This window comes from Elephas maximus, chromosome 1 (genome assembly GCF_024166365.1).
Source record: "Elephas maximus indicus isolate mEleMax1 chromosome 1, mEleMax1 primary haplotype, whole genome shotgun sequence".
Lineage (NCBI taxonomy): Eukaryota > Metazoa > Chordata > Mammalia > Proboscidea > Elephantidae > Elephas > Elephas maximus.
Window position 1 is genome coordinate 230248285 of NC_064819.1, and position 19145 is coordinate 230267429.

The 19145-nt window shown below is 47.5% G+C and overlaps 1 protein-coding gene across 4 annotated transcripts in view; it reads left to right on the plus strand.

Moving 5' to 3' along the window:
* Window positions 1-207: 207 nt before the first annotated feature.
* SYNJ2 (synaptojanin 2) overlaps window positions 208-19145 on the plus strand; it is a 137227-nt gene continuing 118289 nt past the window's right edge. For all 4 annotated transcript variants that reach the window (XM_049904616.1, XM_049904625.1, XM_049904633.1 and 1 more), the window contains exon 1: window positions 208-621. In XM_049904616.1, the coding sequence (XP_049760573.1) occupies window positions 495-621 (127 nt within the window). In that variant the 5' untranslated portion in view covers window positions 208-494. The remainder of the gene's footprint in view (window positions 622-19145) is intronic.

The following is a 19145-nucleotide window of genomic DNA, read 5'->3' on the forward strand; positions in this document are numbered from 1 at the left end:
TTGTACTGACTTGCTCAGGGTGGCAGCGGTGAACCGCAGAGGGGGCGCAGCGCCTGGCCGCAGTGGGGAGGCCTTGGCCGCCTCCCAGTGGCTCTCAGCCTCGCAGGCCCGCCGGCCTGCTGTCCTTATAAGGCCCCGGACGTCCTTTCAGGATTACACAGGGCACCAGGCACCCCCGGCCTTCATCCTCCTCCGCAGAGAAGAATGCCTGGCATCTTCCTATCAGCTGTTCGCCCCGGGAAGCCCTCTTCCCACTGGGGCGCAGGATCAGCCCCTACGCGGCCTCCCCTCTGGGGAACCCCCTGGCCCGGGCCGCGCCCTCTCACCTGCCCCGCGGGCGGAGGAAGAGGAGGAGGTGGAGGAGGCTGGGAAGAGGAGGAGGCCGGGGAGGAGCCTGCGCCCGGCGGGAGCGCCGCACAAAGTGAAACTCCTGGAAGTGGCGGCGGGGAGCGCGGGGACCGACGCGGCCCCGGCCCCGGATCCCGGCCCCGGCCATGTCCCTGAGCAAGGGGCTGCGGCTGCTCGCGCGGCTGGAGCCCGCGGGGGAGAGCAGCGTCCTGCTGGAGGCGCGCGGCCGCGGCGACTGCCTGCTCTTCGAGGCCGGCACGGTGGCCACGCTCGGTGAGTGCGGCGCCTGCCCCGGTGCCCTCGTCTCCGAGCCCCGGTCCCCTGCTCTCCGGGCCCGGGTCCCTTCCTCTCCTGACCCCGGTCCCCTCCTCACCGGGCCCGGGTCCTGCCCCTTCCTCTCCTGGCCCCGGTCCCCTCCTCTCCGGCCCAGGGGCGGCCCCCAGAGCGGAGACCCCGCATTTGCTGAAACCGAGCAAGGGCACCTCCCGTCCCCGGGACTTGGGGGTCGCGCGTGGGGGGCGGCCTTTCTGAGTGGCATGGCGAGGGGACGGAGGTCGGGGACACTCCCGGGCCAGGCTCTCGGTCCGCGCCCGCCCGCCCGCCGGCCTGTGCGCGGAGGGTCGAGTTCTCCGAGCGCCGGGCTCCGGCGATTTAGGGCGCGCGCCCTCTCGGGGCGCGTTACACATTCATGACGGTCCCAGTGCGCCGGTCGCTCCCCTTCTGTTGCACCGGCTGGTGAGGAAGCCAGGGATTGCCGTTTGGTTTGTGGGTCTGGCTTAAGGATCAAAGCCCTATAACGGAGAGACGACCCCCAAACTGCAGCTAGCGCCGCCGCTTGAAGTGTTAGTACAGCAGAGTAGAGAACGTGGATTTTGACACACTACCTGGTGACTACATTTCTGCCGGGAATATTTGAAGGGAGGCACAGAAGTCCTGAGAGGGGCGGTGTGCTCCGAGGACTTTAGAGACATAGTCTCATTTAATTTTCACAATTAGAAAAGAGATATTATTATCCTGGTATTGCAGATGAGTAAACTGAGGCCTGAAGAGAAACTTTCTTGCCAGGGCGACACAGCTCCTGTCTGAGCATTTCTGTAAGGTCACACAGTGCGCGACTTCTTGTATCACTACGTCCCCTCCCTTGTTTTGTTGCCAGCATTCATGACCAGGGTCTAGGTAACACCAAAGTGAGCAAAAGCGGGTAGGATTGTTAGGATTTTAAACAGCAACACAGGACAGTGGGCTTAGGGTGGTCTCCAGGTCCACCATCTTTCTGTGTATGAAGCTGAACAGAGCACAGAGCAGAGTCACCTGGAATGGAGGTGCCGGGCAGGTGCAGCGGACGCTCACTTGCTCAGGTCTTTAGAAATGTGTCTTTTTTTCTGCATTCGTATCCATTGCCTCCTCAGTGAGGATGGATGCCTTGGAAGCACCATCTCTCCTATTTCCACTTCCCTGTTCCTTCCGTGAGGGAGACCCAGGTTCGATTCCCGTCAACCAGTGCACCTCAAATGCAGCTACCACCTGTCAGTCAGTGGAAGCTTGCCAATTGCTAGAATGCCGATTAGCTTTCAGTGGCGCTTCCAGACTAAGACCAGGAAGAAAGACCTGGCAATCTACTTCTGAAATATCAGGCCGTGAAAACCCTATGGATCACAGTGCTTTGATCCCTTTGTGCGTGGGGTCGCCATGAGTTGGGGCTGACTTGATGGCAGCTAATGATGACAGCAGTCACTTCATTAGCATATAATTTTCTGGCTTGTTTTTAGTCACTTGACTACTGAAACAATGTCTCCAGTATTCTCAGTATCACAAATGTGCAGTGAATTGTGGATTAAGTCATTATCCGATTATTCCAATCTGTGCCCTGTCCTGAGAAGTCCAAATTTGGTCATTTGGTAAGGCCTTGAAAGAAACCCACAAAAATTTCCATTCCATTTTAGACGTCTACTTCATAGAACGTTTATCAGAACTGAGATTGATTTCATGGTACGAAAATACCCCTTCATCAAAGATATGAAAATGTCCTTCGGTTGGATCACAGTAAAGTAAGGTTCATAGACATTTAAGCCACCAGGGGAAAAAGATTTTTTTTTCCCCAAAGCGAAGATTTTAAAATGATTAATGAAAGTAAAATAGTGCATATTTTCCATTAAGAAATGAAGTTTGTGCCGAGATGCATTTGTATTACATTGGTGGTTGATTCCAGGACAGAGGGTATAAGGAAATGGGTGGAGGTGTCCTGCCGGCACAGTGGTTAAAGCTCTCAGCTGCTAACAGAAAGGTCGGTGGTTCAAAACCACCGTGGTTCCGCAGGAGAAAGATGTGGCAGTCAGCTTCTTTAAAGATTCACAGCTTGGGAAACCCTGTGGGGCAGTCCTGTGGTGTCCTGTAGGGTTGCTATGAGTAGGCACTGGTTGGGCTCTTTTTCCTACAGCGTGCACTCCACATCTGTCACTTAACCTAGCATTCATTTATCAGGAGACCTGGGGTTGAATAACAAAAGGGAAAAAAATGAGTTGCCTTTGAGTCACCTCTGACTCACGGTGATGCTGTGTGTGTCATAGCTGTGCTCCATGGGGTTTTCAAAGACTGATTTTTTGGAAGTAGGTAGCCAGCCCTTTCTTACGAGCCACCTCTGGGTGTGTGGACTGACCACACCACCCAGAGACACTGGCTGGGCTGAATACTTAACTTTTGAAGTCTGGTTTTCTTAAATGAAATAAAACTCTTTTTACAAAGCAGCTGTAGCGTTTGCTGGCATTGCTGCCCCAGAGGAGGACTGTAAGAACCTTCTATGACGAGAAAGTTGTTTCAACTTTTTAAATACCCGAAACAGGTCACGTCTGTACAGTGTGGCTCAGGACCTGAAATTTCCGTCTGTGTTTGCAGGTCTAGTGTTTTTCATTTCCTTTCTTGACAAGGTTAAGAATGCCTTCGTTTTTTACACGAAAGTTGTAATCTCTAGGCTTGTGTGGGACTCACATACTTGTGCCAGCCAACATATTGTTGTTGTCAGCTGCTGTCGAGTCAGCACCCGACTCATAGTGGCCCCATGCACAACAGAATGAAACACTGCCTGGTCCTGAACCATCCTCACAACCGTTGCTACGTTTGAGCCTATTGTTGTAGCCACCATGTCAGTCCATCTCGTTGAGGATCTTCGTCCTTTTTACTGGCCTCTATTTTACTAAGCGTGATGTCCTTCTCCAGGGACAGGTCCCTCCTGATAACATGTCCAAAGTACATGAGATGAAGTCTCACCATCCTTGCTTTCAAGGAGTATTCTGACTGTACTTCTTCCAAGACGGATTTGTTCATTCTCCTGGGAGTCCAGAAATTTATTCTCTCACAGTCTAGAAGGCTGTTGTTGTTGTTGTTAGGTACCATCAAGTCAGTTCCAACTCACTGGAGCATTCTGACTGTACTTCTTCCAAGACAAATTTGTTCATTCTTTTGGCAGTCCATGGTATATTCAATATTCTTCTTCGCCAGCACCACAATTCAAATGCGTCAATTGTTCAGTCTTCCTCATTCATTGTCCAGATTTTGCATGCATATGAGGCGACTGAAAAAACAATGGCTTGGGTCAGGCGCACCTTAGTCTTCACGGTGACATCTTTGCTTTGCTTTTCAATGCATCAAAGAGGTCTTTTGCAGCAGATTTGCCCAATGCGCTATGTCCTTTGATTTCTTGACTGCTGCTTCCAGGAGTGTTGATTGTGGATCCAAGTAAAATGAAATCCTCGACAACTTAAATCTTTTCTCCTTTTATCATGATGTTGCTTATTGGTCCAGTTGTGATGATTAAATTTTCTTTATGTTGAGGTGAAATCCATACTGAGGGCTGTATGGTCTTTGATCTTCATCAGTAAGTGCTTCAATTCCTCTCACTTTCACCAATCAAGGTTATATCATCTGCATGATGCAGGTTGTTAATTTACACATCAACCACTAAGGCCAAAGATGAACAAGTTGAAGATTTTTACCAACTTCTTCAGTCTGAAATTGATAGGACGTGCAATCAGGATGCATTGATAATTACTGGTGATTGGAATGCATAAGTTGGATACAAGAAGAAGGATCCGTAGCTGGAAAATAAGGCCTTGATGATAGAAACAATGCCAGAGATCGCATGATAGAATTTTGCAAGACCAACAACTTCTTCATTGCACATACTTTTTCAACAACATAATTGGCAACTATACAGGAAAAAGAGGGAGAACCTCAACAAGATGGATTGATACAGTGGCTGCAACAATGGGCTCAAGCATAACAAGGATTGTGAGGGTGGCACAGGACCGGGCAGTGTTTCATTCTGTTGTACATAGGGTTGCTATGAGTCTGAACCTACTCAACAGCACGTAACAACAACAACATACACGTGAACCTCGCCACAAGAATCAAATTGACTACATCTGTGGAAAGAGATGACGGAAAAGCTGAATATCATCAGTCAGAATAAGGCCAGGGGCCGACTACGAAACAGAACATCAGTTGCTCATTTGCAAGTTCAAGTTGAAACTGAAGAAAATTAGAACAAGTCCAAGAGGGCCAAAGTACTACCCTGAGTGTATTTCACCTGAATTTAGAGACCACTTCAGGAATAGATTTGACACATTGAACACTAATGACTGAAGACCAGATGAGTTGTGAGATGGCATCAAGGACATCATACATGAAAAAACCAAGAGGTCATTAAAAAGGCAGGAAAGAAAGAAAAGATCAAGATGGATGTCAGAAGAGACTCTCAAACTTGCTCTTGAATGTCAAGTAGCTAAAGCGAAAGGAAGAAACGGTGAAGTAAAAGAGTTGAACAGAAGATTTCAAAGGGCAGCTGGAGAAGATAAAGTACAGTATTATAATGAACTGTGCAAAGGCCTGGAGGTAGAAAACCAAAAGGGAGGAACATGCTCGGCATTTTTCAAGCTGAAAGAACTGCAGAAAAAATTCAAGCCTCGAGTTGCAATACTACTGAAGTATTCTACGTGGGAAATATCAAAGGACACAGGAAACATCAAAAGAAAATGGAAGGAATATACAGAGTCACTATACCAAAAAGAATTGGTTGATGTTCAGCCATTTTAGGAGGTGGCATATGATCAGGAACCAATGATACTGAAGGAAGAAGTCCAAGCTGCACTGAAGGCATTGGTGAAAAACAAGGCTCCAGGAATTGACGGAATACGTACTGAGATGTTTCAGCAAGTGGATGCAGCACTGGAAGTGCTCACTCATCTATGCCGAGAAATTTGGAAGACAGCTTCCTGGCCAACCCACTGGAAGAGATCCATATTTATGCCTATTTCCAAGAAAGGTGATCCAACTGAATATGGAAATTATCGAACAATATCATTAATATCACACTCAAGTAAAATTTTGCTGAAGATCATTTAAAAGTGACTGCAGCAGTATATTGACAGGAAACTGCTGGAAATTCAAGCTGGATTCAGAAGAGGACGTGGAACCAGGGATATCATTGATGTCATGTGGGTCCTGGCTGAAAGCAGAGAATACCAGAAAGATGTTTACCTGTGTTTTATTGACTATGTAAAGGCATTCGGCTGTGTGAATCATAACAAATTATGGATAACATTGTGAAGAATGGGAATTCCAGAACATTTAATTGTGCTCATGAGGAACCTGTACATATCTTAGTCATCCAGTGCTGCTGTAACAGAAATATCACAAGTGGATAGCTTTATCAAAGAGAAATTTATTCTCTCACTGTCTAGTAGGCTAAAAAGTCCAAATTCAGGGCGTCAGCGCCAGTGGAAGACTTTTTCTCCCTGTTGGCTCTGGTTGAAAGCCCTTGTCATCAATCTTCCTCTGGACTAGAAGCTTCTCCACACCTTGGGTCCAAAGGATGCACTCTGCTCCCGGCACTGCTTTCTTGGTGGTATGAGGTCCCGAGTCTCTGCTTGCTTCCCTTTCCTTTTATCTCTTGTAAGATAAAAGGTGATTCAGGCCACACCCCAGGGAAACTCCCTTTACATTGAATCAGGGATTTGACCTGAGTAAGGTGTAACAGCCCACCCTAATGCTCTTTAACATTTCTTGCCTCATTAACCAACACAGGCAGAGATTAAGATTTACAACACATAGAAAAATTACATACACCACAAAATGGAGGACAACCACACAATACTGGGAATCATGGCCTAACCAAGTTGACACATATTTTGGAGGGACACAATTCAGTTGATGACAACATTGATCAAGAGGCAGTTGTTCGAACAGAACATGGAGAGACTGTGTGGTTTAAAGTCAGGAAAGGCGTGTGTCAGGGTTGTATGCTTTCACCATAGCTATTCAATCTGGAATAATCTGAGAAGCTGGACTCTGTGAAGAAGAATGGGGCATCTGGATTGATGGAAGACTCATTAACAATTAGCGATATGCAGATGACACAACCTTGCTTGCTGAAAGTAAAGAGGACTTGAAGCACTTAACTGATGAAGATCAAAGACCACAGCCTTCAGTATGGATTACACCTTAACATAAAGAAAACAAAAATCCTCACAATTGGATCAATAAGCAACATCATGATAAACGGAGAAAAGATTGAAGTTGTCGAGGATGTCATCTTACTTGGATCCACAATCAACAACCATGGAAGCAGCAGTCAAGAAATCAAAAGACATATTGCATTGGGCAAATCTGCTGCAAAGGACCTCTTTAAAGTGTTGAAAAGCAAAGACGCCACCTTGAAGACTAAGGTGCGCCTGACCCAAGCCATGGCATTTTCAATCGCATCATATGCATGTGAAAGCTGGACAATGAATAAGGAAGACAGAAGAAGAACTGACACCTTTAAATGGTGCTGTTGGCGAAGAATATTGAATATACCGTGGACTGCCAAGAAAACAAGCAAATCTGTCTTGGAGGAAGTACAACCAGAATGCTCCTTAGAAGCAAGGATTGCAAGACTATGTCTTACATACTTTGGACATGTTGTCAGGAGGGATCAGTCCCTAGAGAAGGACATCATGCTTGGTAAAGTACAGGGCCAGCGGAATAGGGGAAGACCCTCAAGAGATGGATTGACACAGTGACTGCAACAATGGGCTCAAGCATAGCAATGATTGTGAGCGTGGTGCAGGCCTGGGCAGTGTTTTGCTCTGTGGTACATAGTGTCACTATGAGTCGGAACTTTCTCGACGACACTTAACAACAAGAACAACGTTCAGTCTGTATGCTGAGCAATAATCCAAGAAGCTGGATTATATGAAGAACGGTGCATCAGGATTGGAGGAAGACTCATTAGAAGCTTGCAGATGACACAGCTTTCTTGCTGGAAGTCTAGGAGGCTAGAAGTCTGAATTCAGGGCTCCAGCTCTAGGGTAAGGCTTTCTCCTCTGTGTCGGCTCTGGGAGAGGTCTTTGTCATCAGTCTTTCCCTGGTGTAGGAGCTTCTCGGTGCAGGTACCTTGGGTCCAAAGGACATGCTCTACTCCTGGCATTGCTTTCTTGTTGGTATGAGATCCCACATAACTCTCTGCTCATGTCTGTTTTTTATATCTCGAAAGAGATTGACTTAAGACACAACTGTATCTTGTAGATTGACTCCTGCCTCACTAACATAACTGCTGCTTATCCCACTTCATTAATATCATAGAGGTGGGATTTACAACACATGAGAAAATCACCTCAGATGACAAAATGGTGGACAATCACACAATACTGGGAACCATGGACCAACCAAGTTGATACACATTTTAGGGGGACACAATTCAATCCATAAGAGTTGTGTAATTGGAGTGTTGTGAGCCATAGGGTTTTCATTGACTGATATTTGGAAGTAGATTGCCAGGCCTTTCTTCCTAGTCCATCTTAGTCTGGAATCTCCTCTGAAACCTGTTCAGCATCATGGCAGCACGCATGAGGTAGGTACATTGGCTGGGAATCGAATCCAGGTTTCGGACATGGAAGATGAGAATTCTCCCACTGAACCACCACTACCCCCGGCAGCCAGCATAGTCAGCACCTAACCCTGACCATTCACACTTTCTGTGATGTTCAAGGTTGAGGGCAGGTTCCTTCTCAGTTCAGCTGTGGTTTTCCAGTGATGGGTCTAAAGGGATAATATCATGGGTTTATTCCAGTGTGGGTAATGGTCTCTTCTTGGGCCCTGGTTAGGCTGGGTTCTCTAGAGAAGCAATACCAGTAAAATGTATAAATATATAGAGAGATTTATTACAAGGAAACGGCTCACACCACAGAGGCTGGAATGTCCCAAGTCCGTGAATCACAATAGAGGCTTCTCTCAATTCACATAGCTGCAGGGGCTGGTGAACCCAGGATCTCCAGGGCAGAGAGCAGGGCTCCCATTCACAGGCTGTGAAGATCAACAAATCCCAAAATTGGCAGATAAGCTGTTAGCTCAAGTTTCCAGAACCAAAGGTCAGATGAATAAGAGGCAGCTGCAGGATCCAGAGCAAGCCAAAAACCCAGAGCGTCTCCTCATATTTGGATGCAAGCCACACCCCCAAGGAAACTCCCTTTCAACTGATTGGCTACTCAACAGCAGATTCGATCATGGGCGTGATCATATATAGACACAGAGAATCATGGCCTAGCCAAGTCAACACACAATCTTAATCATCACAGGCCCTGAGTGCTCCGAAAAATTCCGTCCGATGCGCACTGCTGCTTTTAGGTGAGTCAGCAGACACCCATAAGCACATGGCCTCTGACAGCTGGGCCCAGCGTCTTTATAGCAAATCTTATCCCGGAGAGATGCTGACTTGAAAAAATGCCTCTTGCTTGAAGGGGTTCAGCATTCCTTAGCAGCCGGGCTCTGGCATTGCGTTGTGGTTTTAGGGAAGAAGTCCCTGGGTGGTGCAAACAGTTAAAGTACTCCACAGCTAATGGGAGGGTTGGAGGTTCAGGGCCACCCAGGGGCACCTTGGGAGAAAGACTTGGCGATCTACTTCCAAAAAAATGAACCACTGAAAACCCTGTGGAGCACTGTTCTACTCTGACACACGCAGGGGTTGCCATGAGTCCGGGTCGACTCGGTGGCAGCTGGTTTTGGTTTAGGAAAAACTGATGATTGGTTCATAGTCCTCTGTTGTTGTTAGGTACCGTCAAGTCAGTTCAAACTCACAGCGACCCTATGTACGACAGAACGAAATGCTGCCCGATCCTGAGCCATCCTCACAATTGTTGCTACGCTTGAGCCCATTGTTGCAGCCACTGTGTCAGTCCATCTTGTCGAGAGTCTTCCTCTTTTTCTCTAACCCTCTACTTTACCAAGCATGATGTCCTTCTCCAGGAATTTATCCCTCCTGATAACATGTTCAAAGTACATGAAACGAAGCCTCGTCATCATCGTACCTATGGAGCATTTCTGGCTGTACTTCTTACAAGACAGATTTGTTTGTTCTTCTGGCAGCCCATGGTATATTCAAGATTCTTCACCAGCACAATAATTCAGAGACATCAATTCTTCTTCGGTCTTCCTTATTCATTGTCCAACTTTCACATGCGTATGAGGCGATTGGAAACACCATGGCTTGCATCAGGCGCACCTTAGTTCTTAGAGTGACATCTTTGCTTTTCAACACTTTAAAGAGATTTTTTGCAGTGGATTTGCCCAATGCAATGCGTCTTTCGATTTTTGACTGCTGCTTCCATGAGAAGTAAAATGAAATCCTTGACAACCTCAATCTTTTCCCCATTTATCATGATGTTGCTCATTGGTCCATTTGTGAGGATTCTTGTTTTCTTTATGTTGAGGTGTAGTCCATCCTGAAGGCTGTGGTCTTTGATCTTCATCAGTAAGTGCTTCAAGTCTCTTCACTTTCAGCAAGCAAGATTGTGTCATCTGCATATCACAGGCTGTTAATGAGTCTTCCTCCAATCCTGATGCCCTGTTCTTCTTCGAATAATCTAGTTTCTCAGATTATTTGCTCAGCACACAGATAGAATAAGTATGGTGAAAGGATACAAGCCTGACACACACCTTTCTTGACTTTAAACCACAAAGTATCTCCTTGTTCTGGTCAAACGACTGCCTCTTGGTCTAAGTACAGGTTCCTCATGAGCACAATTAAATGTTCTAGAATTCCCATTCTTCACAACGTTATTCATAATTTGTTGATTCACACAGCCGAATGCCTTTACATAGTTAATAAAACACAGGTAAACATCTTTCTGGTATTCTCTGCTTTCAGCCAGGATCCATCTAACAGCAGCAATGATATCCCTGGTTCCACGTCTTCTGCTTATAACATGAAATCTATAGGGCAGTCTCCAGGCCGTCAAGCCTTTTAGTAGGAGATCCGTTAACGGAATAAGTCCAAATTCTTTCTTCTAAGAGAATGAGGTTGAGAATCAGTCTTTTATGTACATCAGAGAAGAAGGAGTTCAGAGGCAGAACAGCCAGCCTTACTGGCACCAACTTAAAAGTTTTTTGTTTTTTTTTTTGAAGTTTTCTTGGTGACCTGATTCATTGGTAGGAGGCTTCTTAAGTATAGATGAAAAGCTGTCACGTGTAGCAATTTCCCTTGGGCCACAGTCCACAAATAGTATCCAGATGTTCTCTTATTTGCAGTAAAAAATTTGCATATTGGGGCAAAAAGCACTTGCCATCTTTCTGTCTCCCTTTCTGGCTCTCTTAGACTTGGCGTGAGCTGGGTGTAGGGAGCGGTGCATAAGTGGGGCTGCCACGTGGCTCCATAGTGGCCAACAGACACCCGGGAAGGGTGGCCTGAGGGTGTCTGGAGACTGCACCTGTGTTCGTGTGTGAGTGAAAGCCTCCCGCTCTCACCCAGCCTTGCTCACTGTTGAACAGGCAGCAGGGAGGGAGGGGTGGGGAAGTAGACTTGGGAGACTTAATTAAGTTGATTAGAGAGTGTTCCTAAGTTACCTGGAGCTTCTGGGGGAGAGGGTTCTATGTAAACACTGGGCCCCTGGGTCCTGCAGCTGCTGTGTTCGTGCAAAGGTCACAAAGTCGAGCTTTGTTTGAAGTGGCAAAATGGTTTAAAGCTACAGCAAGGTGCTGTGAGGACTATCGCGGTCCTCGTGTTTCTGACCTGGATTTATTTGGTCAGTGTTATGGATTGAATTCTGTCCCCCTCCCCCGCCCCAAATTTCTGTTGTAAATCCTCACCTTTGTGCCTGTGGTAGGAGCCCTGGGGGCACAGTGGTTAAGTGCTGGGCTGTGGTTTGAACCCACCAGCTGCTCTGCGGGAGAAAGATGTGGCGGTCTGCTTCCATGAAGATTTACAGCCTCGGAGCCCCTGTAGGGCAGTTCTGCTCTGGCCTATAGGGTTGCTATGAGTCAATCACCTTGATGGCAATGGGTTTGGTTTTGGTTTATGCCTGGGATTATAATCCTATTTATGTTAATGAGACAGGATTAGTGGAGCGTGTATCTTAAATCAATCTCTTTTGAAATGTAAAAGAGATTAAACAAGCAAGGGAGAGAAGCATCGATGGAGGGAGAGAGATGCCAAGCCACATAAGATCCCCCGGGAGCGGAAGCTCAAAGAGACAGGGCCCTTTCTCTGAGCTGACAGAGAAAGAAAGCCTTTCCCTAGAGCTGGCACCTTGAATTCAGACTTCTAGCCTCTGAAACCGTGAGAGAATAAATTTCTGTTTGTTAGAGCACCCGCTTTTGGTGTTTCTGTTACAGCAACAGTAGATGACTAAGGCAGTCAGTGACTTGAAGCCTGACCTGCATGAGAGCATCTGGGAGTTCCTGGGTGGTACAATGGTTACTGCACTCAGCTAACGTATCCAGGTTGGAGGTTGGAGTCCACCCAGAGCCGCGTTCTAAGAAATGTCTGGTGGTCCACTTCTGAACAATCAGCCATTGAAAACCCTACGGAGGACAGTTCTACTCTAACACACGTGGGGTCCCCATGAGTCAGCGTCTCCTCCAGGGCAGGGGGTGGTGGTGGGGAATTGCTTCTGAGAGAATGGAGTGAGCTGCCCTTTACAAATTCTCTGGACCAAGGTTGAAGCCGTGGTGAGGCGGTGGAGGGCTCCAGCCTCCTACCTGGAAACTTGGGCAGTGACCTGGGCCCAGTGGTCTGTTCGCCTCCGTGACCCTTGCTGCCACCTTCTCTAGCACAGGTGTTCTCAGTGTAATGTTTACAAAGATCCCGACAGACTCAGCACAAGCTTTAGCTCTCAGTTTGGAACTCGCTGCTAAGATCATGGATTTAGCCCTTGCCAGGCTCGTGTGGCTATGAGTCGGAATTGACTCGACGGCAATGGGTTTGGTTTGTTTTTTAGGCTCATGTTTCGGCTCTGTGGCCCCAAACTTTTTTTTTAAAACTTTTAATTGTGGAAATTTTCAAACACACGGAAGAGAAAAGTGAACCTATGTACCTCTCACTCAGTGTTCATAGTTATCAATATATTGTCTGTTTTATTTTATCTGCCCCTCCTGTATTTTTTATGAAAAACTAACCTAAGATTTAGCTTGTTCAATGCCAAGCAAGATTTTCATTTATTGAGATTGACTTTTTTTTCTTGCATTTATGTGTAGGTTCAAAACCTACTTGGCAGATTTAAATGTGACCAAAAGCAGAAAGGGTGGTGTGAATTGATTCTGAGATCAAAGTGACCACTTGGGAGAGCCAGTCACAGCTGGCAGAAGCGGTGCTCTTGGAGCCAGGCCCCCCGCAGCCTTCCTGTGGGCAGCAGTGATGGGCTCAGAAGGAGGAGCCTGGTCTCATTGGCGGCACTGCCCATAGACCGGGACAAAGGATGACCTTGTCCCCAAACACTTTACACGGCCTTGGCTCCCCTCCCAGCAGGAGCTGTACCCATCTGGCGCTGTGCTCCACCTTCTGGACTTTGGACTTTCTGCACAGTGGTCCCCAGCCTCCTCTGGGCCTGGTGTGCAGTTCGGTGTCCACCCCAGGCTTGGGGGTGGCAGGGGTGAGGGATGTGGGTAGAACTCGAGACACCGGCGGGGGATTTCTTGTGTGTACGTGAGGCCTCTGCCGAGAGGTGTGAAGCCCTGCGGGGTGGGGGGTGGTTGGAAGAGAATGGGACTAGGTTGGGGCACCTCTGTCCACTGGCCACATTTGGGACCCGGCCGTCCAGGCGATGTATTTCTCAAGGCAGGAGGACAGGGAACATGTTGTATTTCACAGTTGGCTAGCTTGACTTAAAACTTTAGTTAGACATGTGGGGCACAGGCTTCGATTCATCCTCTGGCCACAAGCCCCACAAGCGATGAGAGCAGGCCTGCTCAAGGGCAAAGGTGGTGGTGTGCTGGTCCAGTTGCTGTGTGTGTGCACGCGCATGTGTGATGTGTGCCTGTGTGTGTGTGTACATGTGTGGACGAGTGTACACGTGCATGAGTAGTGTGTGTACATGTGTGTACTTGTATGCATATGCATATGTGATGTGCCTGTACACACGAATGTGTAGTGTGCATAGACATGCATATATTTGTGTGCATGTGTGTGTGCACACGTGTGTGTCACGCACCTCTGGAAGGCTCCTTTGGTGCTCGGGTTCCCCACTGTGGTTTCTGGCCACTCAGCTGCTGCCGCTTGGCTGCTTCAGCCTCCCACCTAAGGATGAGAACGTTCCGTTTTCTTTCTACTTGAATTGTCCTTAAAGCCCCAGGTAAACTGACCCAGGCCCAGGCTTGGGAATGAGATCCCAGATGCTTGGGGTCCCCACACACCTCCTGGCAGGGCTAGGTGGCATGGTGGCCACCCCACCCCACGGTGGGCCAGCGAGGTATCTGCCTGATGAAGCTGAACTCTTAGAAACCAAGCCCCAGAGCTGCTCCAGCATCCCCGGCTGTCCCTGCAGACAGCAGGTCTTCCGTGATGGGGGAGGTGGGACCGTCATCACTGGCCGGCCAGTCCCACCTTTGTGGTCGTTACAAAACAGCTGAGGCAGTCCTGACCACTTTTCAGGACTCACTGGAAGGCACCTGGAGGCATTGTTCACGTCAGGGTCAATCCTCCTTTCATGTCCTTGAGCCAGAGTCCCCCCTGTAGAAGTTTTCTAGGAAATAACCACAGATTGGAGCCTGTTTGTTCAAGGATGCATGTTGGAGGCTGATTTGAATTTTTAGCTGCTTAAATAGAATAATAATAATAGCTAACACTTAAGCAGCACTTGCCATAGACCAAGGCATCCTGGGTGGCAAAAATGGTTAAGTGCTCGACTACTAGCTGAAAGGTTTGGCGGATTGAACCCACCCAGGGGCATCTCGGAAGATAGGCCTGGCAGTGTGCTTCAGAACGGTCACAGCCATCAAAGCCCTGCGGAACACAGTTCCTTGCACGTGGGGTCACCGTGGACTGGAATTGACCCGATGGCAACTACCAACAACCATATGCCCAGCACTGTCCTGTTTTACATGTGTGGACTTACTTGATCTTCACAACAAGGCAGCCTCTAATGATCTGTGTTCTACACTTGGAGAAACGGGGGCACAGAGAGGCTGAAGGACGCACCCAAGGTTCCACCTCTGGTTAGTGGCAGAGCCGCGTTGTGAATAAGTCTGGGTGGCTCCAGGGAACAGTATGTTAGTAAGATCTCATTAGAAAACCAGGGCACACAGGTGATAAGTAGCACAGGCGTGTTTACCCAGTGTCCTTTAAAGCATGCGTGGTCTCATTGAGCCATGGCTGCTCTCCTGGCTCCAGTGTGGGTGTAGGATTTGGGGAGTGGGGGGCAGGGCTGATGCTCTGCCCCATGGAGGACTGTGATGTTCCAGTCTCTCTCTGGAAATGGTCAGGCTCTGGAAGGTGTCAGGCACAGTTCCTTATCTCTGCTGACTGCCGCCTTTTGTGTGTGCTGTTGATCCATGCAAAGGCTGGGGTTGGCAGGCGGGAACTTGTATTGACTTTGTTCTGATTGTGGCTGTAATGCTTTACACAGAGAAAGCAAACTACTTTCTCCCTTTCCTCAGTTCAAACTCTAGAAAGTTCCAGCGACGCCTTCTCCAAACCCTTCCCATGCTCCCCTAGCCCTCTGCCCAAGAGGCTTCCTCTCCTTCCTCTCAGCAGGTGACCACAGTGACAAGGACCCAGGGCTCCGTGTGGGCAACTGATGTTTTCCAGACAGCCGTGGGCAATGAGCCTGGAGACACTGGGCCCCTGCCCTTCCTGTCCCCCCGCCCCCACCGCCCCATTCTGCTTTTCAGCCTTAGAGGTTACACCTTTTCTTCTAGAAAGTGTGTGTGCCTGTTTAAGAGAACAAGATATTGTAGCTTCGGGTGTATTAGAAATGGAAACTGCCTCGCTTACTTCGTAGTCTGAATTGTGGGGAGAGAGAAGGGAGGCGGCGTCCAGAGCCTGCCACACATTTGCTGGAGAAAGTGATAACAGTTCCCAGGCAAGGGACCAGCCAGCCTCCTTGCCTCACTGTGATCAGCAGGCGGTGCTCCAGGTGCTCCATCCGTTACTGGAGACCTCGTAGGTCTGGGGTGGCACCTGAGTCTGCGTGAGTCACTCTCCAGGTGATGCTGGCCCTGGACCACATGGAATAGCAGGTCTGGCGCTGGCATGGTGGGCAGTAGCCCTGGCTCCTTGTGCTCTTCCTGGACTTGGGGGAGTTTAGCCAATCCCTCCCTCCAGGCCTCAGAATCCTAGTCTGAAACAAATGAATCACAATGTAAGTTGCCTTTCCTACCCTGAGATTCCACGTGTATATATTTTTAAAAAGGCTTAAACACTAAGCATAAGCGCAGTTACTTCACACACCTAAAATTATAAACTACCCAGAACTTCGAATCTTAGGAAGAGTTACCTGGCAAGATAAGGTCTAAGATGGCTTGGAAGTCTGAGCTAAACCTAGAAATCTGATGCTATACATTTTTTATTGGATACTTATGAATTAATTAAAATGTGTGAGACGATCGCTCCTTGATTCTGCCCTTTTCCTACAAGCAAAAAAAAAAAAAAAGGCAATAGCAATTTTAGCTTAAATTAGGAAAGCAAAGTAAGGTATTTATTAAAATATCATAAGCTATGGTTTTTTTTGTTTTATGCTAATTCAGTGGTTGCTTTAGTAGATTCTTATTAATATCTGTTGACGTGCTTCCAGTCGTATCTTTCATCATATTGCCCAGCATTTTAAAAATAATCTGGGCGTCGTTTGGTTCGGGAGGGGGTGTTTGTGTGTCCGGGAATGTGTGGTCTATTTTAACTGACAATACTTTGCATGAATTTAGCCTTGCTATGAATCGTATCAATGGCCGATGGATATTGTATGTTGGAAAAAGTCTCTTTAAGAAGAGGAGACAGTTCTCTGCTTTTCCTGGTGCCCGATTCAGCAGAACTTAGGTCAAGTGGAACCAAGCTGGGTCCTTCTGGTAGAGATGAGTGATTAGAATGCTATCGGATGTGGCCACAGATCATGTGAACGGTGACACATGCCATCACAGCTCGGGGACAGTGATTGAACCAGCCTGTCTCAATAATGGAGGTGGTTGGTTTTTGTTTAGATGCTGTGGAAACAGAAAGGAGTGTTGAAAAACGAGGGCTGGAAATGACTTCTTGCTACTCCCGCCTGTTGTTGATACCTGCCATCGAGTGAGCTTTGACTTGTAGGTGACTCCATGTTCAACAGAACATAACACGGCCAGGTCCTGCACCACCTTCATGATTGTTGGTGTGCTTGAGTCCATTTTTGCAGCTTGTATATTTTGTGTATTCTGTGTATTTTGAGTGCCTACCAATCTTTTTTTTTTTACCAATCTAGGGGCTCATCTTCTAGCACTATATTGGACCATATTCTGTTGTGATCCCTGCGTTTTCACTGGCTAATTTTCAGAAGCAGATCTTGAGGCCTTTCTTCCTAGTCTGTCTTAGCCTGGAAGCTCTGCTGAAACCTGTCCACCATGGGTGACCATGCTAGTATTTGAAATACTGGTGGCATAGCTTCCAGCATCAGAGTGAAATGCAAGCACACTGGCAGACCTGCACGGCCGTGTATCCCCTGACCCTGGGCCACTCCTCCAACCTCATCTTCCACTGCTTCAACAACCCTGACTTGTTCGTGCCTCAGAATCTTTGTACTTGCTGTTCCTTCTGCCTGGAATGCTCTTCCCATTAGATCTTTCCTGGTGGCCCTCGTCCTCGTTCAAGACTCAACTCAATGGTAAACGCGACTTTGAGGGTAAATTCCCTAACCGCCCTGGCTTAACCAGCCTATGGCCTCCACGCACCAACTGTCTTTGTTCCATCGCTGTTTTATTTTCTGTGTGGCGCTTGTGACTGAAATCACCTCATTTATTTGCTTGCATGTGTCTGGTCTGTGTCCACCACGAGAATGTAGGCTCGATGGGGACAGGCATTGTCTGTCGTGATCAGTGCTGTATTTCCAACACTGCCTGGTGTAGAAAAGGGAGAGACTCTTGAAGCGTCTGTTGAATGACGGACAAAATGGCTTTGGAAGATAAAACTGGGAAAAGTAGGTCAAGGGCATCTGATGTTCTGGGGGAATATAAGTTGTCAACTTCCCTTCCTTGGACATCCTCAGATCTTAGTGCCATCATGTTTACCAGTTTTGAGGACCCCAGCTTCCATTAGACGAGGTGGCCATTGCTGACCCACGTCCCAAGATAGGCTGGTATGTGCCTCACACTGTGCAGAGACTGGAGATCTGTTTGTAAGGAGACCCTGAGATTAAGTGAAGAGTTTCTGAAATCAGCCGAGACAGAGGTCTGGGCAGAAGGACAGAAAACAGCTAGCTACTCTTTCTTTTTCCCACTTGATGGTTTACACAGTATGTGTGTGTCAATGGGAAATTTGAAAATAAAATTTTACTTTCTAAGTGGCAAAAAAAAGTCACGAAGGTTTTGAAAGAGATCGGTGAAGACAGAAATGGTCTATCACATAACAAAGCATCCTCTAAAGCCCTAGAACTGGTATAGGTGACAGGCACAAATCAGTAGAATAGACGGCTCAGAAGAGACTATGTCAACACAGTAATTTAGTTTATTATGCAGGTGACGCATCTGTGGTGGAAGCAGTACAGCCAGGATGCTCCTTAGAAGCAAGGGCAGTAACACTTCGTCTCAGGTGCTTTGGACATGTTATCAGGAGAGACCAGTCCCTGGAGAAGGACGTCGTACTTGGTAAAGTAGAGGGTCATTGAAAAAGAGGAAGACCCTCAACAAGATGGATTAACACAGTGGCTGCAACAATGGGCTCGAGCATAACAATGATCACGAGGATGGCACAGGGCCAGGCAGTGTTTCATGATGTTGTACACAGGGTCACTATGAGTCGGAACCAACTCGACGGTACCTAACAACAACAACATACAGGTGAGGATTTAAGTAAGCCAGGGAAAAAGAGGGTCTACTTGATAAATAAAAATTCCAACTTGAATTTCTGGCAGTTCGCTGTCAATATACTACAGCTGCTTTTGAATGATCTTAAGCAAAGTTTTGCTGGCATGTGATATTAAGGATATTGTTCAATAATTTCTGGATTTGGTTGGTTCGCCTTTCTCGGGAATAGGCATAAATATGGATCTCTTCCAGTTGGTTGGCCAGGTAGCTGTCTTCCAAATATCTTGGCATAGATGAGTGAGCACTTCCAGCACTGGATCTGTTTGCCGAAACATCTCAACTGCTATTCTTTGATCTTCATTAGTCTTTGATCTTCATCAGTAGGTGCTTCAAGTCCTGTTCACTGTCAGCAAGCAAGGTTACTAATGAGTCTTCCTCCAATCCTGAGGCTACGTTCTTCTTCATATAGTCCAGCTTCTCGGATTATTTGCTCAGCATACAGATTGAATAGGTATGGTGAAAGGATACAACCGTGACACACACCTTTCCTGATTTTAAACCACACAGTA